This window comes from Heteronotia binoei, chromosome 1, assembly GCF_032191835.1.
Source record: "Heteronotia binoei isolate CCM8104 ecotype False Entrance Well chromosome 1, APGP_CSIRO_Hbin_v1, whole genome shotgun sequence".
Classification (NCBI taxonomy): Eukaryota; Metazoa; Chordata; class Lepidosauria; order Squamata; family Gekkonidae; genus Heteronotia; species Heteronotia binoei.
The window spans coordinates 39,081,389-39,106,409 of NC_083223.1; the positions used below are offsets into that span (position 1 = coordinate 39,081,389).

The 25,021-nt window shown below is 41.1% G+C and overlaps 1 protein-coding gene across 1 annotated transcript; it reads left to right on the plus strand.

Moving 5' to 3' along the window:
- The first annotated feature begins 439 nt into the window (after nt 1-439).
- On the plus strand, nt 440-24,217 carry LAPTM4A (lysosomal protein transmembrane 4 alpha). The gene is made up of 7 exons (XM_060233531.1): nt 440-1,302; nt 15,696-15,816; nt 17,599-17,675; nt 17,763-17,885; nt 18,585-18,680; nt 22,187-22,285; nt 23,528-24,217. The coding sequence occupies exons 1-7, from the start codon at nt 1,204-1,206 to the stop codon at nt 23,600-23,602; spliced, it is 690 nt and encodes a 229-aa protein (XP_060089514.1). The 5' UTR covers nt 440-1,203; the 3' UTR covers nt 23,603-24,217.
- Nucleotides 24,218-25,021: the final 804 nt, after the last annotated feature.

Consider the following 25,021-nt stretch of genomic DNA (forward strand, 5'->3'; position numbering starts at 1 on the left):
TAGATCAAGGCCTGCAGCAAATCCTGCGTTGGACTTTAAAAAAAAATCATACCCTTGATTGATGGTCCTGAGTTAGAGGGAATAACTGCTTTCCCCTTTCAAGTTATTTTCTTTAGTTTTCATTTGAACTTTTCTTTGTTCCTAGAAAAAGTGTGCCACCCCTGTGCAGCTCCACTTGGAAATGAATCAAACAGGAAGCAAAAGTTTATTTCCATATAAATTTAGATCAGGATCCATCCATTTGATCTGCAAGCAAGAACTGTTATTCGTTTGGTGCAGCTGAGATAAAAACAGGAAAAATTGGGGAGGGTTGTATTGTTGCCAACTCCAGGTTGAGAAATACTTGAAGGTTTGGGAGGATATTGCTTGGGGAAGCCAAGAGTTTGAGGGAAGGGAGGGACCTCAGCGGGATATAATGTCAGAGAATCCACCTGCAAGCGCTGCATTTTTCCCCAAGGAAATCTGTCGCCTGGTCATTTCAGGTGATCTCCCTGCCTCACCTAGAGATTGGCAGCTCTTTGGGGCTAATGGATAAACCTAAGCAGGTCTCCTTAGCAGTAAGTGCCAATAGGCGTCACTCCTAGGAAAATATTCGTAGGACACTAACCATAACGCATAACCTCTGTACATTTGGGGAGGGACGGTGGCTCAGTGGTAGAGCATCTGCTTGGGTCCCAGGTTCAATCCCTGGCATCTCCAAAAAAGGGTCCAGGCAAATAGGTGTGAAAAAACTTCAGCTTGAGACCCTGGAGAGCCGCTGCCAGCCTGAGAAGACAATACTGACTTTCATGGACCAACGGTCTGATTCAGTATAAGGCAGCTTCATGTTTATATTTACTGTGAGCGCAGAAATCGAATTGTATTCTCTTCACTGTTTATAGAAGAACTGACTACAATAGGCATAGTGCAGCCACGCCTCCGAACACCCCCCACCCACTCAGCTTCCTCCTTTCTTTCCGACGACTGAGTAGGCGGAAGAGTATCGCATCACAGTCCCTTCCGATTGGTCAAGCCATTGCCACGTGCTCTTGGCCCCGCCTTCCAATGATGTAGCAAAGGGAACCTTGTTACCGATTGGTTAGAACCTCTTGGAGGAGAGACACGCGCGGTGTCGCTGAGCCTTCGCGCGAGCTATACCCGAGGAACGGCTGCCGTGAAGAGACAGGAGGAGGTGCTGCTTCTGCCGCCATTATTGGCACCGCGATGACGTTCAAGCGGAGTCGAAACCGTTTCTATAGCACTCGCTGTTGTGGCTGCTGTCATGTCCGCACGGGCACCATCATTCTGGGCACCTGGTATATGGTAAGAGGGGGGATTTTAAAGGAGGGAAGGGGATAGATTCCCGCCCCCCCCCCTCTGTATAGCGCGTATGTTCCGAAGGAGGAGGAGGTGCCGGTTGGTATTCTTCATCACTGCGCATATGTGTAGTTTCCCTACTGGTTCTCGAGTACTGCGCCTGCGCATGGAGGTCGAGGGTTAGAATCCTGCAAACGTTGTGGAATGTGGCGCGTGCGCATTGGTCTCCTAGACTCTAGGAGCATAACCCATTCCGTATGGGCCATACGTGTGTAGGGAGGGAATAGGCGGCTCTACAGGCGTTGGACTTCTGCTGCAGGTTCTGTGATGCAGTTGCAGTGCTTATTCGCAGGCAAATTCAGTGTGACGAAAAGTTAAACATAATCCTATTCCTATGGAGTCCTAAAGAGTAACAGTAAAATTATTATTTCGTAAAAGAAGTTGTTTGTAACGTCCTTTTGTGCTCTTCGCTCCACCCGTGGCAAAGTGTTAAAGCAGCCCTAAGTTACTGCAGTCCTAAGCACTGCTCACAACCTGAGTTCCATCCCCAGTGGAAGCTGGGTTTTCAGGTAGTCAGCTCGAGGTTGACTCAGCCTTCCATCTTTCCAAAGTCAGTAAAATGAGTACCCAGCTTGCTGGGGGGGGAAGTGTAGATGACTGGGGAGGGCAATGGCAAACCACCCTGTAAAAAGTCTGCAGTGAAAACGTGAAAGCAACGTCACCCCAGAGTCGGTGCTTGCACAGGGGACCTTTCCTTTCCTCCCCACTTCCTCATGGCCTGCCAAAGCAACTGATTCTTTGCCTTCATTTTGCCCAAGAGGAAGAAGATTTCATATAGTTATATTATTTACAAGTGAAGGACTTGTGCGTGTATGTGGGAAATCCTTTTTTCCCCCGCTGTCAGTATTTTCTCTTTCCCTGGTATTGTCTCCTTGTCTCTTGCCTTCTCCTAGCTTCTTTCATTGGCAGCTTCTTCCTGGGAAAAATCTGGCTGAGTTGAACAATAGTGGCTGCCAAGCCAGACCCAGTTGGGGAATTTGTGAAGGGTACCTCACTTCCCCCAGTATCCCTTTCTCTCTACTATTCTTTCCCTCCTCCTGGCAGCCTCCCTATTCTCACTTTTCCCTGCTTTCACCTTATCTCCCACCAACCTACATTTTATATGCTCCTCACCTTTTTCCACAAGGTGGTTCCAAAACACTTGACATCATTCCCATCTATTTTGTCTTCACAACATCTGTGTCATTCAGTAGGTTAGGATGAGTTTATGTGACTTATTCAAGGTCAGCTGGTAAGATTCCATGGCAGAGTGGGGGGTTGAACCTGAGTCTCCAAGATCCTGCTAGTGCATGGGCTTTCATGTGGTGGCTGCTGTTGAGCACTAGAAAGCAGCTGGCCCTGTGTGAGTTATGCAAGTCATGTGGTTGCAAGTCAGGGAGAGGTTGTTGGTAGGCTTGGCCCTGATATGGCCTCCTTCAAATACCAAAACAGCCCTGGAAAGGGTTGTGCCTCCTCCCTCTTCTTCTTACTGTTAGCAGGATTAAAGCTGGTAATACTGTTACAGTTGTGTAGCACCCCCTGCAATGGCCACTGCAGAGTTTTATCTGTTTCTTGAAGGGGCGAGTGCTGCTTTTATATTTTTTAGACCCCCTCCCCAATATAATTTTTTTTAATATTTCAGACTTCTCTGTGACCTCAGGTTTTTTCAGGTTTGCAGAAAGAACTGTTTTGTTTGCTCATGGCTCCAATCTATGGCTATAAGGACACACAGTTTTAGTCACAATAATAAGGTTATTGTATTGATATTATTGTACTGATACCTTGATTTTCTCCCCAGTGGGGACCCATACATTGTTCTAGCCCATTCATTTTATCCTCACAACTGCCAAGTGTGGTAGGCCAGGATGAGAGGGGGTAGGGAGGGTCCGACTCCTATCCTACCACTCTACTGAGCAGAACAGCAATACCCTACGTTACTTTTGGCTCATGTTTGAAACCTTCCTTCAATGTATCTGGCTCTTCTTCCCGTGGAGGAGCCACTTTAGATGGAGGAAGGCCCCTTAGGCTGGAGCAGTGGTTCTTCAAGCAGTTTTTCTTAACCTGTGGGTTGGGAAGTCTCTGGATGTGGGTTGCAGGACAGGCCATAGGGAGCTCCTTCCCTTTCCATTGCTGTCATTTGTATTTTGGAAACCAAGATCTAACCCTGGAAACAGCGTCTTCCATGTCATATATTATTTAGCATTTTTTTCTTCACTGGATATATGTTGATCAAATAAAATGTGTTCCTTGTGGTCACTAGAGTGAGCTTTTATATGCAAAGGCTGTGTATATTTGAATGCCACTTGCTTAGAGTTCACAGTGAGGGCAGTTGTGCCCTGGTGCAATGTTTGTTGGTTTCTCAAAAACATATGTTGAAAGTGGAATGCTGAATGAGGTGGGTGGCAAGGTCAGAGCTTGCCTAGGGCACCAAAACATCTTATGCCAGGCCTGGATGCGTCACCATGCTGAGTAAATTTGGACTTCGGGATCATACTGAACAAGTTGGGAACCACTGGCTTAGAAGATGGTTGGATTTAGTGTTTCCTCTAAGCAGAGTTAGTGTGAGCTACCTCACAATTATTTAGCCTCTGGCTTACACACTTTTGTCTTAGCTCAGGAATGATGGCCCCAGAGCAAACTAATTTATGTAGTAGCTCACAACTTTAATGCCAGTAGCTCATGATGTAGACTTTTTGCTCACAAGACGCCACAACTTGGAGCATTGGTTGGATCCACTCCACTTACTGGCCCATTGTCACCCAGTGAGATTGTGTGGCAGAGTGGGGGATTCTTCTAGATCTAGTGCAGTGCTCAACCACTGCACCACAGGAAGCTGTGGCATCTTCAGTAGTTTACATATGTTGCACCTTACAAACTAGTTAGTCAAATAAAATGTTTGTTCTGACTCTCTTTTTATCATTAACTTTATTAACGGGGAGCAACACGGATTAAGATAAAACCATCAGATTAGTTGTATAAATGTTTTTGAAGACCTTAGCTAAAAAGATAATGAATACTTCAGGAGTGGCTAATATGAATTTACTAGGCTGTTTTTTTAAAAAAATCTCCTAGCAGGTTCAGTCTTTGACTGAGAGCTGAAGCCGGTTTAGCAATGCTCCCTCTAAGCTGTGGAGTCTTGTGAGCAAAAACTTTATTTAATGAGCTACTGGCATTAAAGTTGTAAGCTACAGCATAAATTAGTTTGCTCTAGGGCCAATTTTTTTCTGAGCTAAGGCAAAAATGTGTGAGCCAGAGGCTAATAAATGGTGAGCTAGTTCGCACTGACTTGGCCTAGATGGAACACTGCTGCTTAGGTGTCTGTGCTGCATTGACGCTTCCCTACAGTGCAGTCCTTTGCTTCTTTATTTGGAAGTAAGCCCAAGTGTGATCTGAAGAGAAACAAGAATTTAACTGGGCCAACTCCCCACAGCTTTGTTAAGAAGTTTGCTAAATGTGTTGATTTTATCTCAGGTTTACTGTTACAGCTTCCCCCAAAGAGTCCTGGGAAATGAAGTGTGGTGAGGGTGGTGAGAATTCTTCTGGAGGTCCATAATATCTCTGAACTGCAGTTCACAGAAACTACTAACTTAGTAATCTGCACCACAGACTTTAAGACCTCTATCAGCAACTTGGTATGGAACACTTTTGAGAACCCTGTGGTCTAATCGAAAGATCAACCATGCTTATCTCTTGTTAGGAATTCTAAGAATAGGGTGGAAAGGAAATGATTGACACTTGGAATGTTGGAGTGGGGGATGCTGCAAGTAAATGTAATGTGTAATGCTGAAGTAACAAAAATGATAGCACGGTTTCCTGGAGAGGAAATAAGCTAAAAGATGTTGCTCCTTATTGTGAAAATTCATAAAATTGTGGGGCGAGGGGGTGGATTGAAATGATTCCCCTTTGTAGACGAAAGATGAGATGGAGATGTCATGTTTGTTTCTTGTAGTTTGTATTCATTTGTAAAGAAGCTTTGAGGTGATATGAGCTAGAGTTGCACTTTCCAAGTGTTCGGTATGACTTTGTCAGAAAAATAATTCAGTGTGGTCAAATGAGTCAACCATTAAAGGAAAGGATTTTTGGCAGGGTTGCCTATTTTGCCAGCTTATTTTTTCCACTTCTGGTGTTGGTCTACACACCAGATTTGCTGTTCATGCTGACGGGGCCATTTCTGCCTGGTTGTTGCTTTGTGTGGGTTCTCTTCCATTTGTAAGGAAGAGATTGCATCTTCAACACAATAGGTTGGACTTTGATCCCACGCAGCAGTAATTAAGGAAGTTAGTTGTTCATGAGCATCTAATTGAATGCCCACAAGGGGTGGTCAGAGTTATATCCTTGAACAAGTACCTACACTAGCCGTGTACTTGATGTTAGCAGTATACTTTTTTCTTAATCTGGGAACTCACCTGCCCTTCCCCGTGTTTTATAGAACAGCAGGAGATATCCCAGACTTTACATTTCAGTGAGACCCAGAAAGCAGCTTTCCAAGCCTATCTGAGGTTTAGGGTAAGCTTGGCATTGTAAGCAGCTTGCCCCTGGGCTCTGTTGAGCCTTGGAACCATTAGAAGCACCTTCACAGCATGATATCCACAAGCATGACTTTTCCTTTCCCTCCTGTACAGGCTCAGTGGAAAACACAAAGTCTGATTGGCTACCAGGTCAAACCAAAATGTGTAGATTCATAGAATCATAGAGTTGGAAGAGACGTCCAGGATCTTCCAGTCATAGAGTTGGAAGAGACCTTCCAACCCCCTGTACAATGCAGGGAATTCACAAACACCTCCCCCTAAATTCACAGGATCCGCATTACTGTCAAATGGCCATCTGGTCTCTGTCTAAAAACCTCCAAGGAAGGAGAGCCTGCCACCTCCCAAGGAAGCCTGTTCCACTGAGGAACCGCTCTGACTGTCAGGAAGTTCTTCCTAATGTTGAACTGGAAACTGTTTTGATGTAATTTCATTGAATTTCAATTTGGTTCTGGTCCTACCTTCCTAAATTAGCTGGTTACTTTTGGTGTTATTCAAGAATTATGCCATATTTAAATGATATTGAGTTTTGGATATAGTAAATCTTTTTCTATCATGTAAGCGGGTGAAGATCACTGAGTATAAATAAAGTCTGCTGTTCTTCATAAGGCAGGAGATGATGCTTCAAGGATCTGTAGCTTCTTAATTAGATGCTCTGTAGTCATCTTAATCAATAAGTCTATCTGAAGAAAGCCCATTGTAATGAAAATGATTAACAGTATTTTAATGTTGGCTCCTTCAGAGGCCTTGGACTGGAGAAAATGTAGAAGGAATGAGATCAGATTTCCAGCCCTCTTGGTTGGTGATCAGCAGTACAACAATGGAAGTAATTAACCACCTGCTTCATAATCTTCCCTGTGCAGTATTTCTTGTGCATTCTGTGCCAGCACAGGAGATTCCTAAAAATTCTAGAGTTACAGCCAAAGAACTTGGCTATATCTCTTCTCTGTGAGATGGTGTGAGCCTTCTGCATTTGTCAGAAGAATGTCGAGTTGGGCTCTTGCAGCCAAATGTGTTGTGCACTTGAATGCTTTTTGTGTTCTCATGGGATGGGGAGAGAACTCTCTGGAGGGTCAGCATCATGTTGTTATGCACTACACTTGTAGGCTGAGGATCTCTTGTAGAATTTCTGATGCATAGTTTTCTTCAAGGAATGAGATTTGAAGCAATGTCATACTTACAGTAAGTGTCAGGCGTACAGTTGATGCCAGTCTTGAGAATTTGGCCTTTCTGGAGAAAGAGTAAAAGATTGTTATAATACCCGAAGTATTGCAAAAAATAAAAATACTGACATGGATCTCACTGAGAATTTCTGTTAGTGTATGGTGGGGGGGGGGGGGAAGTGATTTTTGTCTGTTCCCTCCCTCAGTAGCCTCAGGGTGCCCCTGAAATGCTTCTCTCGGGACCCCCAAGAATGGGGGGAATTAGAGGTTTCCCCTGGAGAGGTGAGACTGGTGAAAGTTTCCTTCCTCTTTGTGTCCACGGAAATGCTGCATAGGGTCTAGCCACTGTGCAACTTTTTGCACTTATTTCTAGTTTGCTTGTGAAGAAGTCAAGTGATATATATTAAAACAACCTCAGTTTGAGGCATCCTATGATTAAAACAGATCAGTGCACAATTGAGGACGTAGGGGAGAAATAATTGTAGCTATTGTAGGGCAGTATTTATCTGAACTTCTTTCACATTCAGTTGCTTAATCTTCAGGATGGGTGCTGTCATAATCAAAAAGTACCATGACAACAAACTGCATGTTAGGCTTTGAGATAGTGGCTTCTGTTAAGGTTATCTGTGGATCATCATAGCTGAGCAGTGGTTTGGATTTTAGACTCTTGAACTCATTGCTGCATTTCCCTTAACGTTGCTGTAATTTAAGAGAGCCAATTTGGTGTAGTGGTTAGGAGCATGGAATTAATCTGGAAGAACTAAGTTTGATCCCCCACTTCTCTACATGCAGCTGCTGGTGTGACCTTGAGTCAGTCACAAGTTTTTTCAGAGCTGTTTTCTCAAGAGCAGTTCTTGAAAGAGCTCTCTCAGCCCCACCTACCTCATAGGGTGTCATAATGCACTTTTATGGGGGGGATTTTTGGCTTTCTTGATCTTTGACAACATGACTTTAAAATTAGTGATAGCAAATATATTTACAACTGGTGTAAGTTTTTCCCCCTTTTCTCTTCTCCATGGTAGAGTCATTCTATTGGAATTAATTGAATATACTTTCTATCATTGTTGGGATGCCACACCAGTTAACTTCGTATTAGCTAAATCACTGTGGTCCATGAAGCCACAAATAGCTTGCATTAGGTGGGAGCGAACTCTTTTAAAATGGGCATCCACTGACAGCAGAGGCGCTTTGCTACCTGAACGATATGACTCTGAGTATAGAACAAGTTACCCCCTGCACTGTTGCCATAACTACATTTTAGGTATTTGATTTGTGTTATTCAAAGCTGTTCAAGCTTGCCATGAGGTTCCAAAATGAAAGCTTTGGAAACTTTTCATTTTCTTGGTTGTTGTTCACAGCCCTTTATTGCATAACTTTGCCAACTGTGACAAACAATTTACAGTCACCTAGAATGTAATTTATTGTTTTATGATGATTTTGCTAGATTGCAATCTTGTCCACATTAACATAGGAGTCTCACTGAAAATACTAGGGCTTCTCTATAGGTGTGTTTGGGACAGAGCTACTCAACATCATCATTACATTTCTATACATTCAAAATCAAGATAACATCAAAAAACATTAAAGAACAATAGACTTTACCCCCCCCCCCCAAAAAAAGTCGACATAAAGTGAAAGAAAAACACCTAGCTAATTGTATCGGACCCCTGCATAACCAGGGAGGTCTTTGAAGGCCTCTACAAAGAGGGCTGTCTTAACATGGCACCAAAAAAGATGGCAGATTTGATGCCAGGTGGGCCAAATTTGTTCCAAATACAGGAGGCTGTTCCAATTATGGGGGTCTACCTTGTGTTTTGGTAACAAGCTGAAGTCTATTCAGTTTTCCCTAAATTACTGCTTTAAATATTTAAGCCATTTGGTTCTCTTTGAGTGGTAGGCTCCCTATGGAATCTTGTTGGTATATTGAATCTGTTATGACTCAGAGTGGTCTTGTGTAATGGACCTCAAGATGATCTGCACTACAGTAGATTAAAAAGAGGTTTGGAGCGCAAATAATGAAATGCTTCTCGGTTTGAGTTTGTTTTTACTTTTTACTTATGGGTAAGTATTACAAAACTTCTCTTGTAAATCGTAAGGGGACTTCATTGGTCTCTATTATATAGCTGTCTCTACAGTTGTTTGGTTTGAGTAATTGGATTGTATATATAGTCAGTTGTGAACAGTAGTGAGCTTGAGCACTTGAAAACAAAATTGCAGAACCTGTGTTGTAAAGTTCTAATCATGGTTCCCTCCTGTTTTGAGAATTATTTATCTTTGAGGAAATGTCAAGGATAAACCCACAAGGACATTTGCAACTTCACCCCTGGTTATACGATAAATCAGGTTTATGAAATTGCATAGGGGAAGCAAAATGTAAATCCTCAAATACTTGAAATGCCACATAAAACATCTTCCTTCAGGATGGTAGAAAGGATTGGAGCCTAGTTGCCACTTATACCTGGTTGTTTTGGGTGAATGGGGGTGATAGTATTTTTACTTGTACATACAATAGCTTCTTCAGTAAGTGTGGATTTGTGTTGGAAGATTCATCTGGTGAATTTCTTTTTGGTCAGGGATTATTGTGAATATTGCATCTCAACATCATACACTGTTGTTGCATCATGCACTTAGTTGGTGCATGCAGGAAGTAATAGGACTACAGCTGTCACTACCTGAATGAGGCGCTTTGTTTGCTGAAATGTTGAGTAATTTGAAAAAAGTCAGAATATTTTCAATACTGCTGCTTTCACTTTGGAGCAGATCTCAAGGAGCTGCTGCTCAAATCAGATACATAAATTAGGTTTAGGATACAGGGAAGAATATAACAAATAGCAAAGGAGTTTCTTAACATTCACTGATTGAGAGAGGAGGGGAAGGAAAGAGGCTGAATCCAGGTAAAAAATAATAGTATAAAATATCAGTTTTTCTATCCAAAACAGTTCTTGGTAAACCATTTGTTAAATTCTATTAATTTGGGAAAACAGTAAAATACTGCCTTTTAGGTTGCAGAGCAGTTTTTAGAAGTAAAAACCTTTGGTCCCCCCCTCCAATAAAAACCCCTATTGAGCAAATAGTGTGGCTCCAATATTTTCACAAAATTGTCCTCAGTGCTATATAGTACAAGTGTGCTCAACTCTAGCTTGAATTAAGTATTTTCTGAGTATAAACCAACATACCCTGATATTAAATTTAAAAAATATTTACCATATTGGCTCAGACTTTGTACCAATCATTTGAAGAATGTATGGGGTTTGTAGTGATGCTGTATTTCCTGCATTATCGGTGGGAGCAAGGGCAAGGAGAGGGGTGCTTTCCAGCACAAAGGTAGTGTGTACCAGTAAACAATACTGCTGAGTTGCCAAAATAGTTCACTGTTCAAACTTGGCAGTTGGTCTGGCCTTCCATAGATTTTCCATGTATGGCAGGGGAGGGGGAACTGGAACTCTGGATTCTTGTGGGGTCTTCATGATGGTGAATGCATATTCAATTCTAAGCCCCTCCCCTGGTTTTATTGATTAGGGATTAAAGTCTCTTTAGCTTTTGTCCCCCTTCCTAGCAGCACTTAAGCAGTTGCCTGCCAAGATTTTGCAACTCTGTTTCCCAGCTTTGGGCAAGTTCTGAGCTGGTGATGTTTTGAGAACATGCTGACTGTGTTATGGGAAAGCGGTGAATATCTAACAAGGGTTGTTTCTTTGTGTTCTGCAAACTCTGATATTGGTCCTTGCCTTTATTATGGGAACATCATCCTTTATCTCACTCTTCCTAGATGTTTGGGTGTAGGATATTAAGGCATACTTTCACTTTTAAGAAGGTAAGGTATTTTCACAGCATGGTTCCTCTCCTGAAATTTCTGAAACTTAGTTTTGGCTCCTGCAAGCAGGCTGGCTAATGGGTTGCTTCACCACCACCTCTTTCCAGGCAGCCCTATTAGTAACCTGAAGCCATAGTGTAGTTTGTGCGCAACGCAAACTATATCAACCCCAGAGGAAAAAAAAAACATATTATTCTGATAAGGTTTTGAGGGAAACAATTCAAAAATAAATAGAAGCTGCACAGTTAAGATGAGAATTATCAGTACTCTGTGGTGTCAACACATTTTGCTTTGTAACAGCCAATAGCTTTTCATTTCTTGATCCAAAGATTATTTGTGTCATCTGAGCTTCGTTGGTTCATATGATGCTGGAAATGTGGCCAGTGTCTGTTGTCAGAGAACTGATCTGACTGAAACATTGTTTTTGTAGAAGTGCTACACAGATTTTGTAACAGTAACTCTTAGTGATGCCACAAAGTATGGTTTCTTACCTTTGAGTTTTGATGCCTACTATTGTGATAATATTTGTTGAGCTAGTGGGAATGATGGCCACTTCAGGGGGTATCAGCAGTTCCGTGTAACTGGAGCTGCTTTTGATGTGTTAGGTGGTTGTCCTGCTGCCTGACAGCTCTCTGCTTAAAGGACCATCTCCTCCACCGCTGTCCAGCCTGCCAGTTAAACTCTGTCTTCTGTCTCCCAAGCCTTGTTCTCTCTGTCCCTTGCCTTCAGGCGTGAGGCTGGTGGCAATTAAAGACAAAAGGCATTTTCTGTGGTGGCACTTTCCCTTTGTAATGTCCTCCCTGTAGAGGCTTTCCTGGCATCTACCATACCATCTCTTAGGCACCATGCCAAAACATTTATTTTTACCCAAGCTTTTAGCTCAGGATTTTTATCTTTTTAGCTATTTTATGGTCCACTTCTGGTCTGAAGTCCATGAGGCAGATGGTTCTGTGCTGTTTAAGTGGGCCCCAGTTTGTTTTTAATAGCTTGTGATGCTTTTATATTTATGATTTTATGGCATTGCTTGTGTTACCTGTCTTGAGGAGGATTCTGGCATATAAACTCCAAAAACAAATAAATAGGTAAGGACTGGTTAAAGCTGTCATGCTTGGGGGAAAAACAAAACAGCTCCATGGTACCATGTTTAGAACACTTGACCTGGGATCAAATCCCCATTTACCATGAAACTTATTGGGTGACCTTGGGCCAGTCATGCAGTTTTCATGCTAACCCACCTCAATAGGTTGTTGAGAGGATGAAAAGGAGAGGAGATGAGAGAACCACATTGCTACCCTGAGTACCTTGTGCTGGGATACAGATGTACTCTGTAAATCTGCCAAATCTAAATTATCAAGGGGATCACATGACCAACTTGATGTTGTTAACCCTTTGTTTGCACACAGTCACGGGTATTCCCCTGGTTGATCACCTTGATGGTTAACTCTTAGGAGTGGTTAGCATAAGCTCTTTATCTGTGGGACTGCCACAACTTTTCCCATTTAGGTTGCTTCTGGTCTTTGGCTGGTATCCAGAGTCCTCTGCTCCTATTTCTATGGTGCCCATCATCTGAATAGGCAGAATAGTCCAGGGGAATGAAACCATTCTCTCCAGTGTTAACCTAAAGTTTTGTGGGGAACCCCCAATGTCATTAATTTTATTTGATTGCTGGGAGACTTGTGACTTCCTGGTTGATAAGCATTGGCTCTAACATTTGCGTTGGTGGGCTTTTCTTGGTAACAGGATATGCTCTGAACAGAATATCCTTTGGAATATATAGCTAGGTGATGCCAAACTCCTTCTGTTTTCTAGTAAACCTTATTAAGTTTGCCAAGCCCCCCCAGAAATCTCTCAGTGTAGCACAGTTTAATGAAAATGATGAAAATATCCTGAGTGAAATGAAGGCTGAAAGAGATGGGAAAACCCAGAGGATAAAGTTTTCCCTGTTTTGTTTTTTGAGGACTTTCAGTTCTTTTACAGAAAAATTAGATTATTTTTTTTTACAGAGCATGGGAAGAATATTCCGTAAAACATTTTTTTTCTTGGGATGTGTAAAATTTTTAAGATGCAATTTTACTCTGTGCTTTTTTTTTTTGCAAGATAGAATACTGCGTTAGGTAATTTGAATTCAGGTGTAGACATGCAGAATTATTATATCTCTTTGGTTCACATAATTTTTCCAATCTGCAGGACTGTATGGAAACAGGTAGAGCACCTTCCTTTGCCTCCTTCCTCCACTGTAGAAAGAATAAATGACATCAATACCATGGAAGCTTGTTTCTCTCATTTTCCGGTATTTCTCTGTTCTTCTCCCACCCCAGTGAAAAGGAAGAAAAGAGTACCTGTCCTTTTAGGCACAACTTGTATAAACAAAGCGAAAAGGCATTGAACTTTCACAAGGTTTGTTGCAGGTTTTTTTAAGAGGAAAACAGCTGCAGGTATCATCCAATGTTGAAAGCAAGAGGAAGGGGTATAGTATAGCCTCTCCCTTTGTCCACTGTCACACTTGAGTTGTGCCAATCCAAATACGCTGCAGCATGTTTTTTGTGTGCCACTGAAATTTCAGGATTAAATCCACTATATGTTATGTGGATACAACACATAACTTGCAGATATTACTTAAAGAAAAGTAAACTAAAAAAAAAGTGGTTTGCAGCCTTTGCTATGCTTAATCCTTGGTCAACTTTCTTGCAGATCTTGACTTACTTGCAGATATTTACTTAAAGAAAAGTAAACTAAAAAAAAAGTGGTTTGCAGCCTTTGCTATGCTTAATCCTTGGTCAACTTTCTAGTGTCAACCAAGTACAGTGTTGTAACTTTCCTACCCAATTGTATTTGAAAGTGATCTCTTGCCAGGGCAGTTCCCGTTTCTGTACCAGCCAAAGGGAACACATGAGTCTGCCTGCTTGGTGCAAATTGGGAGTTTCCCCTACCCAGAGTGCTCCTGCAACATCCTACTGACGCTCATACTTTTTGTGTGACCCAGTTGCCCTACTGTTGAAGGGACCTTTGTAACCTGTGGTGGATTACACTTGGAAACAGAACAAGACCTGCCACAAGTGCAACACATACTTATCTCATTCACAGGTTGCACAATATAAGTTTAATTGGCCAGATCAAGACAGAACCTCTGTTGATCACTTGGAGAGGTCTTACCACTCTAACTTGATTGCACTGGGTCCATCTTCTCAACCTTTACCCAGATTCATGGCTTTTATACATTCCTGACTAGACCATAAATTTAATTGAATTATGATTGAGTGAATTATGATTGGTCACTGCTGGTTTGATTTTTGGTTTCTTAAATTATGTCAACCTTAAATTACTGACTTATCAAAAAGGAGGGCTGTTGGGTGTGTGTGTCATATTTGCACATATATGTACAGTAATTGAAAAAGTGTCATAATTTGGGACTTGGGTTAATCTTACATCTAAGACCATTGTATTTATTGTTTGACCATCACTTCTCCTTGTTTTTCTACCTTATCAGTCCCACTCAAATGTCAGTCTTCCCCCAAGTGTACACACACAGTATATCACTGATTTCATGGGGAAACACATAGTAATTTGATGAAAGACACATCTTGTCATGTTGATTGTAGCAGGACACAGCTTGGCACAAATGTTACAGAAGTGTCAACGGAATTAAGAAGTTTGCTGAGTAAAAGCATTTACATTGTAACAGGTCATTTGATTTGTAAAATAAATTCATTATACTGGGAAAATAAAATATAGGCTATCCCGTTTCTGCTAATTGACACAGTCTCTGTTCCATTTATTGCCCCATCTATTTATAGCCCCATCTGAAGGCCTACACCAAACTGGCCTTGAGAGCCAGTTTGGTGTAGTGGTTAAGTGTGCGGACTCTTATCCGGAAGAACCGGGTTTGATTTCCCACTCCTCCACTTGCACCTGCTGGAATGGCCTTGGGTCAGCCAGAGCTCTGACAGAGGTTGTCCTTGAAAGGGCAGCTGCTCTGAGAGTTCTCTCAGCCCCACCCACCTCACAGGGTATCTGTTGTGGGGGGAGAAGATATAGAAGATTGTAAGCTGCTCTGAGTCTGATTCAGAGAGAAGGGTATAAATCTACAGTCTTCTTCTAGAATTGAAGACACCTGTTGCAGCAAAATGTAGATAACCTTTTTCTTTTGTGGGGCTACATTATTGTCCATCTCCAGAAAGTTATTAAATCACCACATAATCGATTCTTCATTCACTTATCCATTCCTTCTTCCCTTCTACTGCTATTAAAAACTTTTTTTGGGGGGGGGACCACACTGGAGTACTACTGTTAAGTTGTCCCTCCTAGCCCTTAAGGACTGAGAGAAACAACAGCAGCAACAGGGTATAAATATCCAATGCTGGTCCTGCTCTCCCTTGCCCCTATGCTTGGGATGAATGGGTACAATAATATTCCTATTCTACCTTTTACCCTGGGAGCACTGTTCTTCCCACTTAGGGAGGTTTGTTGCTACAGCCTAGGGATGCTTCTGCTGCTCAAGGGGGCTACAGATAAGTCACTCATTGCTTATTGAGATATCCCAGGTGTGTGGGGTTTTGCGGCACATCACTCATCACTCTGTTCTCCAATACGGATTATGAGAGCAGATTTCCTTGTGCAGTATTTTTAGCCTTTTCGTGATTCCCAGAATTGTAGAGCTTGAGCTGGGGAGAGGATATGAAGGCAAAGCCCGGCTGCAATGATGAATGCAGTTATTAGGAAGGAAGCAAGACACATGCGGCTGGCTCTTGAGTAGGCGGTGCTCATGGCTTTGCCGGAAAACTGTAAATTGAGTGAACATGTAGCTCAATGAAGCATCTGTCTTCTGAGTACTCAGTTTCTTTCAACTGTGTTCTGTTGCAGGTGATGAATCTATTGATGGGCATCTTGTTGACTGTTGAAGTGACTCACCCCAATACTGTGCCAACAGTTGATATCCAGTATGAAGTCATTGGTAACTACTATGCCTCTGAGACAGTGGCTGGTAGGTGTAGATAGTTGTATAGTCAAAGGCTCTTGCTTTCTTCCCACATAACCCCCCCCCCACACACACAAGTGCAAATTTGTGTTTCTCAGAAAACCTATCACAATATTGGTGTGATGTTTTAAAATTCTTTTTAAACAGTGATTTGTGATGTACACTGTTGAGAATCTGCTACTGTGCAAAGTATTGTTGCTTATCTCCCCCTGTGTCACCGAGTCCTTTGTGTGCTCTGGAGAACTTGCGGGAAGTGGAAGAGGGGGTGCCCTGTAAATCTTACTGTTGAAGCTTGGAGGTGACTGAACCAGCGGGAGAAACTTGGCTGAGGGAAGTGAGGGAGAAAGGTCTTAAGTGAGAAAGCCAGTGATTCCTGCAAGCTACTAGGTGGATTTGTGGGGGACTGTGAAATGACCTTTCCATTTGAATAACAAAGTGTTTATGGGGAAAAATCTAAAGGAGATAGTTCATCTGAATGGGCACTTCCTCAAAATGTCAGTGTGCACAGCTTTTCCTAACCAAACATTATCTCAGGTAGTTAAATAAGCTGTTTACAATAATTCCCTGCTGTTGCATTGTTTCATATTTTTTTCTTGAACAGTGTAATATCTTATTATTTGGAGGAATTGAAGTTGTGTGTCCAGAAAATTAAATATTATTACTTCGTTGCTTTGGGTGTGCATGTGGAAAGTATTGATAGTACCTTGTGGATTTGAGACTAGAGCCAAGAGCTCCTTTGAGCCTACTTGACTTCCTCCCTCTTTTTAATTGTGAATATTTAACAACTGTTTGTCAGCTCCTGAATAGTTTAAAGATGATGGCTGGAGTAATACAGTAAACATGCTTCAAATATGAAAGACTTTAAGTAGACCTTAAGCTTAGCCAAAAAGCAGAGATGCAACTCTCTCTGAAGGGTATGACTGGTAACTTGGAAGTGAGCTCCATCAGACTTCTAAATGGACTTATATTCACATAGTAAATCTAAGGGACTGCCTTCTGAGATATCTAAGGGATTGCCTCTCCCTATACGTGCCCCAGAGAGCCTTGTACTTGGTGTTCCCAGCTCAAAGGAACCAGGGCCTCAACCAGGGCCTTCTCCACCCTGGCTCCTGATAGAACACGCTCCCTTCTGAGATCAGGGCTCTGTTCCACCACCACCTTCAGTTGAGGCGGCAGGCACCCAATTATTTGCCTTGCATACTGCCCACATAAATAAGCTCTTTACTGTTGATTAATTTACTGTTAATTAATAAGTTATTTATCTTTTTATGTGTGTTGTTATGACCTAGTTGCTTCCAGCTATTTGGAATTGTTAAATTTTATTAATATACTGCAGTGCCTGCCTTTTAATTCTTTTAATTATTTGGTATAACTCTTTTTAATGGTTTTATAAAACTATTGTTGTGACCTGCCTTGAGCCCGCTTGTGGGAAGGGTGGGATATAAATTGAAATCTAAACAAGTCAATGTTCATTATGGGCCTGCCATGTGCTAGAATGCCCCTTTGGCCTTATGGGTATTTTGCACAGTCCAAAGCAGTGGTTCACAAATCTTTTAGCAGAGAGAGATGTATGCCTCTTGTGTTTTCCCTTTCTACTACATCTAACCACTTGTGTTGTGTTCTAATACACACTGTTAAGGCTGGTGTCCAGCCCACCACTTGACACACTGAACTACTTATGCAACAGATTGGTTTTTATGAAAGCACAAACTTCATGTTGTATTAACAGTATTTGAGTCTTGATGGGCATTTCTTTTTGTTTGTTTGTTTTTCCCCTTCCCCCACTAGAAAATGCATGTGTTGTCTTCGCCATCTCTCTCCTCATGTTCACAATCAGTGCTATGATGGTGTATGGAGCCATTGCGGTGAGTACACGCAAACGCTTTCCAGCTCTGAATGGGGCTGATTGAATTTCAAAACTGACTAGCTTGTTCTTTGTTTTGTATTTCTAGCACCGAGTCGGCTGGCTGATTCCATTCTTCTGTTACCAGCTTTTTGACTTTGTCCTCAGTTGTCTGGTGGCTGTAAGTTCTCTGACATACTTGCCAAGAATAAAAGACTACTTGGACCAGCTGGTAAGTATCTTAAATGTAACTTGTTGTATACACATTTTAAGCCCACCTTCCTCCCTCCTATTTTGACCTAGAAACAGACTTTCAGAGTATGTGTGATGGGCCCAGAGTCACCCACTGAGCTTCCTGGCAGAACGGGAATTTGAACCCAGGTCCTAGTCCAGCATTCTAACCATTGTGTGCACTCATTGTCTGTGGCTCATTGTAACACTATTTTTTTTAATCCACTTTACTTAGCAAGAGTGTTTATGAAGTTATACAGGCTACTTTATATCTCTGAAACCTGTTATAGTCAGATGTGAGTAGAGGTTTGCATGTACTTCTGATGGGTGACATTATAACTGATTAATAAACACGACCTACAATATAATTATTGATTCATTCCTCTCAAACTTTGGACATTCTCCTGAGAGCTGGTCTTTGCTTTTGATTTCAGTATAATGCTGGATGTATAAGTCAGTCAGGAGAGTCATATAGGTCTGTTTCATAAGGCTTCAAAGTAGTGGTTGTAGCCTGCATAGCAATCACAAATGGTATGGGTTCCTTGAGCAGCTGATTTGTTGGTGGTTTTTTTCACAACAGGACGTAAATTAGAAATGAAGGCATCAGCATTATATAGTTGTTTTGAAAGAAGTGTCTGCCATCAGGTGTCCTTGTAACCTAGCACTGTTCTGCTATTTACAGTCTGACTGTTTTCTTTAGCCAGATTTCCCATACAAAGATGACCTCCTTTCCCTTGATTCAAGCTGTCTTCTGTTCTTTGTCCTGGTGTTCTTTGTCTTTATCATCATTTTAAAGGTAAGTGTTCAAATCCTACATACTAAGAACATAAGAGAAACCTTGTTGGATCAGGCCAATGGCCCATCCAGTCCAACACTCCGTGTCACACAGTGGCCAAAAAACCCAGTTGCCATCAGGAGGTCCATCATTGGGTCCAGGACACTAGAAGCCCTCCCATTGCGCACCCCCCCCCCAAGCACCAAGAATACAGAGCATCATTGCCCCTAGACAGAGTTTCAACAATACACTGTGGCTAATAGCCACTGATGGGACCTCTTCTCCATATGTTTATCCAGTCCCCTCTTGAAGCTGTCTATGCTTGCTTAGACTACTGGATCTTTTGTTAAGTTGTAAGTGTCCATCTAATGTATTCTTGACAGTTTCTCTGTATTTAGGATTTGAGTTGTTGGCTTGAGCATTCTAACGGTCTTTCTAGTTTACCTGCTTTCAGTAGCAGTTCTCATGTCTCTCTAGGTGTCTCTGTAAGCCTTGCTACTTGATATCTCTTTCCTGGTGTTACTGTGGCATTTATATTGTACACATGTACAGTTCAGTTTTTACTGTGGTCCACAGGCTATTAAGAAGCAAAGTAAAACAGATAACACTAATACAAAATTAATGACTACATAAAACCTCTTGATGCATCACTTGTCTTAAAGTATCCATAGTTAAACATTTAGAGTCTGAGTAAATTATGTGCTGGATTTATCTCAGCTTGTATTTTCGTTGCAGCACACAGAAATTTTGCCACAGGAACAATAATTTTTTTTGTCAACCCCTGTCAAGAAGATTGTTAGAATTTTCTGCTGAAAGAACATTTTCCTATCAGCCAGAAGATTTTTCAGTAAATCCAAGCGTGCTTGTACATAGAATCTACAGTGGAAAAACGTGTGAACCGATGTTTCAGTCCAGTTAGCAGGGTGAAGAAAAGATCTACAGTTAGATTAATGTTTTTGATTCTTCCGGACAGAAGTGTAGATGGCAGCACGTTAAATCTAGCCAGTGTAAACACACGGCAGTATCTTGGAACTATTACACATGCACAGCATCTGCTATTTCATTTAGCTTTGGGACCTTTGTACCACTTTTCTTGATAGCTGAGCATGATTCTTAAGATAGTTATAAGCCTCTTTGGTGGCTTTTTTCTTTTTCTTTTCTTAATGTGACATAAGAATAAAACACGATCCCAAAAGCATCATTTATGCCTGAGAGGGGACAACATTGCACATTGGTTGTAGCCACTAGGTATATCCTGGGAACTGTATTGTCCAGAATGCTCTGGGCACCATTGATATTCAAAGCACTTGAGGGGAGACAGCAGACATTTTTCTTTGGCTACCTGTTGCTGCCACTCAATGCAGGACAGATCAGTAGAAGTCAGCAAGAATATTTTTTTGTTTCAGTTTCACCATTCAGGCCCAAGGATAATTCATTAGTTGTGATCCACTTTTCTGAGCTAGCAAAGCTCTTATAAAGATCCAAAAGAAAATGAACTTCAGAACCATTTTTAACAATGGGTTTTCACATTGTTGCTAAAAACTAACACCCAATGTGAAAAACAAAAGTGGTGATCCTTTGATATGAGAGGGAAAGTTTGTGGCTGAGCTGCAGAGCGTCTGCTGTGAATGCAGAAGGTCCCTCCCAGGCTCAGTCCCTGGCACCTCAAATTAAAAAACAAAACCAGGTAGAAAGACCTCTACCTGAGATAGTACCGGCCTTGATGGACCAAGGGTCTGATTCAATGTAAGGCCGCTTCATAAACTGGAAATTTCAATAAAAATACTTGCAGCCAGGCACAAAAACCCTGCTTAGCAGGTTGAAATCTGTTAGTATCCCTCAAAAATGAGTTCTTCCTTTTACTGGGGTATCCATTTGCCTACTTGGTCAGGTAGGGAGGATTATTTTGGATAGCAATGATGCCTGTCAGCTGTAGAAAACAACAGGAATCTAGTAGTACTTTAAAGACCAAGAAAGTTTTCACTCCAGCATGGTTTAGAGCCCACTTCTTCAGGTGCAATGTGGTGACTTGCAGGCAAACTTTTGATGTAGTTGGCATGGGGGAAGAAACTGAGCTGCAGGGTCAAAAGGACCTGAAAAGCAGGAGGGTATGGGTCAATGTATTACTGTGTAAAATTCAATTTTAGAACTAGTTAAGACCTGTAATGGGTAGTGACTTAGGGAGTCACAGATTTTACGAAGATCACACCTGCAGCTAGTAAAAAGTTCCACCTCTTTGTTCAACCTTGGGGAGATGGTGTACTGAACTTCTTAATGAATTCTCATTCAGCACTTTCCTTTTGAAACTAGTTTGGGGGATCCTGGTACATCCTGACCTGGGGAAGATGTTGATTTTTTATTTTTTTTTGGAACACATAGGTGTTTAGTATTAGCAAAAGCCTCCCTGCTCTGATGAGCCAGAGATGGTAAATGTATCCACCAAAATGCATTTGGTTTCCTGTGTGTAGCTCTATACACCATTGGGCAGTGCTGCTTCTTGACATTGCTTACAGAGAAATCTGGACAACTTAAGGAGAAATTTGGATAGTTATCTCTGATCCTAATTAACAATATACAGAGATACTTAGTCTGTGTTAAAAAAAATATTGCATCTGAATATTCAGTGCTTTGGTCAGGGATGTAATTTTAATACAAAAAATAGGTTTGCATTGTACAGATTTAAACCACTGAGAAAGACATCGGGGCTGAAATGTGTTTAGTTTACACATACTTTGTTATTTATAAATGTACTTTGTTATAGGAAAGATGCTTGGAAGTATGTGACCCCCATTTGTACAAGTACCATTTTATTAAATAGGCTTTTTACACTAGGGGAAGGTATCTACTACATATGTTACCAAGGATTGATGTATTTTGATGCTGTTTATAATATTTATAATTTGATCAAAGTTTTTGGAATATAATTTTAGTATTTTAATTGACACCGATAATTCCATATATAAGAATTTTTCTTTTTTCCCAGCCTTTTGGTTTGCATGCTCTGTTCTGGGTTGTACCTTTTCCTTCCCCACCCCCTCCTTTGTATGTTCATTTTTTGCTATATCCACCCTGATGCCTTAGCTGCTCTCGTGATGACCTAACACTTGCAGTTGACATTCTAATGATTATACTTCACAATTCTTTTCATAAGATTGGTGAATTTTGGAAAAATCCATTTGCAAATTTTCTTCTGTGCTTTGTTTTTTTCTTCCTTTGTCACCTTTTTTGCTGTTGGCATGCTGTTCAGCACAGCTAAAAGTTATTAGCTTCTGAGGTACTACAGATGTGGTAGCCTCTGGTGTTGATGCTGTATCTCTGTAGCACGTTCACAATGGAAAGTACAGCAAGTTGCCCATGGTGATGGCACTGATTTGTATTGTCAAACTTTAAATGCTGGGGGAAATGATTTAATTAGCCTCCCTAACATGGTTGCTAATGCATGTATGTGTGCTTGGTTTGGGGTCTGTGTAATTCACAGATATGCTGCCATTTACTACACTATCCCTTTTTCTGTTTTCCTTTTACAGGCCTACCTAATTAACTGTGTATGGAACTGCTATAAATACATCATCAACAGAAACTTGCCTGAAATAGCCGTGTACCCTGCATTTGAAGCGCCTCCACAGGTAAAATCTTCATGAAATCTGACTAATTAAGTTGTTGGTTTGAATGCTGAAACATAATTGGTAAAACTGTACCTCTCATTTGGATCAGCATAACTGCTTACAGGCTTTCTGTCTTGCATAATCTTGCATATGTTTCTTAGAGGCAAAATCTTAACAACTTGGTGGCAAAATGTACTATTAATCATAGATCTTGCTCAGGTAAGGGCCATTTCTTTAAATCCCAGAAGCTGCATAGTAAATGAACAGCATAATAAATTCAGAGCAAATAATTTCTCTGCAGCTTCATGGAAACTGGAAAATTCTGTTCCTCTAGTTATGTTCTGAACTCATACATATGGTGATCTGTTAGCTTTTAAAACTTAGCAGGTGTCCAGCACACTTCTGAAGAAATACAGCGGCTTCTTGCAGCAGAAAAGCCGTTTGGATTATAGGTCTTTAAGTGTCTGCTGCAGTACTGTAGCATACATAAAAGCTGTGAGCTATGATAAAGGGAACTTTATTCATTCAGTATTTTAAGTTCAGCATTACTTTTGTGGGTATGAATTTCTAAGAATCTATGCCAAATTAAATTCTCAGAAGGGGATGGCTTCAGAATTCTCAATATGATCAGTGTGTTCTTTTTGAATGAGATATAAAAGTGGTGATTCATGCTTTCTCTTTTGAGATAAAAGTTACCTCAGAATGACCTTCTCAAAGTTTTTTTTGGTAAAATAGTTACATAACACAAAATTTGTGGTAACTTCCAGTTCTGCAACACCAGAAGGAGGAAGCTTTTGGTAAGACTTCTACCCCCACCCTTCCCCCAATTACAGGGGAAGAGTCTCCAGGTGATGTGCTCCCTTCTAATTCCATTGAAAGTCAATGGGCTTTTCAAGTTGTAACTCTGCCTTGTGTAGTTCAGGTCAAGCAGAACCCATCATTTTTAAGGTTAAAACTGTCATAGTATGGCAATCCGGTGGCTCAACCTCTGAGCTTTATTGCAAAGGTTCTAACACTCAGTGCTGCTCAGGAGTTGACTGTCCTTGCTTTATGGGCTTCCAGCTAGAATAGAATTAGCTTTCCTGTAGGATTACAAAATTCCACATTGAGCCTTGCACTGTCATGAAGTGTGCAGTTAGTAATAGGAATAATGTTTTCAGAAATGGATCTATACCAAGCAAACTAAAAATGGATTGTCTTCACATGCACCATCTTGCAATGCAAAATCTTTCCTCTCATACCCTCTTTCTTTCCCTCTTACAGTATGTTCTGCCAACCTATGAGATGGCAGTGAAAATGCCTGAGAAGGAACCTCCACCTCCTTACATACCTGCTTGAAGCAACACAACTGATATTGAAACATCTGTACCAGCTTCTCTTTTTTTATACTGCAAAACTGCTTAAATAAATATTGAGGGCTTTAGGAATGAAATTGTGTGGTTGAGCCGAGAGGCATTTGATATAGCACTACTAAACAAAAGATTCATATTGGGATGATTTCCCCCTTCCCTCATCTTGATAGCTTTTAATTTTATTGGTCTCCTTACACAGTTACTGCCTTAGAGTTTAATTCTGCAAGTACCTCTATATTTGTATATAACTTTGTTCATGTTTCTGTTGACTTTTTTTAGCATTAGCTACTTTGGGAGATTGAGTGTTTAGTTTGGGAGATGAGTGTTCACAGGATCAGGCTCTTCAGAAAAATTATTCTACAGATTAGTTCACAAGGACAGTCTGATCAGATGGCAGTAAGGGTTTTTTCCATTCCTCACTTTACAGAGGGAGAGGAAGGCATTCAGATGTGATATACAACTAAATATATTTACTTTTTGCACTTTCCCCCTTTATCTTACCTTATTGTGTTATCCAGTACCTTGAAACAATATATTCAGGAAGTGTGGAGTTGGCACTACAGTTTGAAGTTTTTACTACATGCTGTGAATGCAGGAAAAATGCACACAGACAATTAACCTTTGTGTCAGATGTCAGTTGCATGCTTCTAATCTGTATGTATTTTCATCTTTGTTATAAATGATGCTTTAATAAATCTTGTTTTAAAAAAAATTGCCAGCAGCATCGGTGTGTGATTTCATTCGTTACTGAGTTACAGAAAAAGAGTTTTCCGATTTCTTGCTTGTCTGAAATAAAATTTCATACCCATTTCAGGTTATTATTGATCTGATAAAATGTCTTGAAGGAAAAACTGCTATGGGCAGAAGACAGAGTATTGAAAAGTGTTGTATTGAAGGCATGTACTCGTCTCCCCACCCCCCAAAAATATATTTTGTCAACTTGCTAAGTTTTTTTGGGGATTCATAGTTGTTACCAGACTTGAAGAACCCTTATGAAAGAACTTGGCAAATTACTGTTTAAAAAAAACCTGAGCAGGGAAAGCAAAGGTAATTTCTCATTATTATCACCTTCAAACAAACATGCTTTTATGGGCCATAAACCCTGCTCATCAAATTTGTACTTTAACATTCACAGTATTTTGCTGTGGCAGTGGCCTGGATTCTGCCTAGATTTCTGTTGGAGGAGGGGTGAGTTGAGACCCCGGAGAGCAACTGCCAATCAGAGCAGACAACATTGCCCTTGATAGACAAATGTTCTGACTTGGCATAAGGTAGTTTTGTTTTGAGGTATCAGGAGGGTACAGGATCCAGCCACCTGGACTAGAGCCCTGGGAATCCTAGAAGAAGAGTTGCTTTTATACCCTGCCCTTCACTACCTGAAGGAGTCTTGGAGTGGCTTACGATC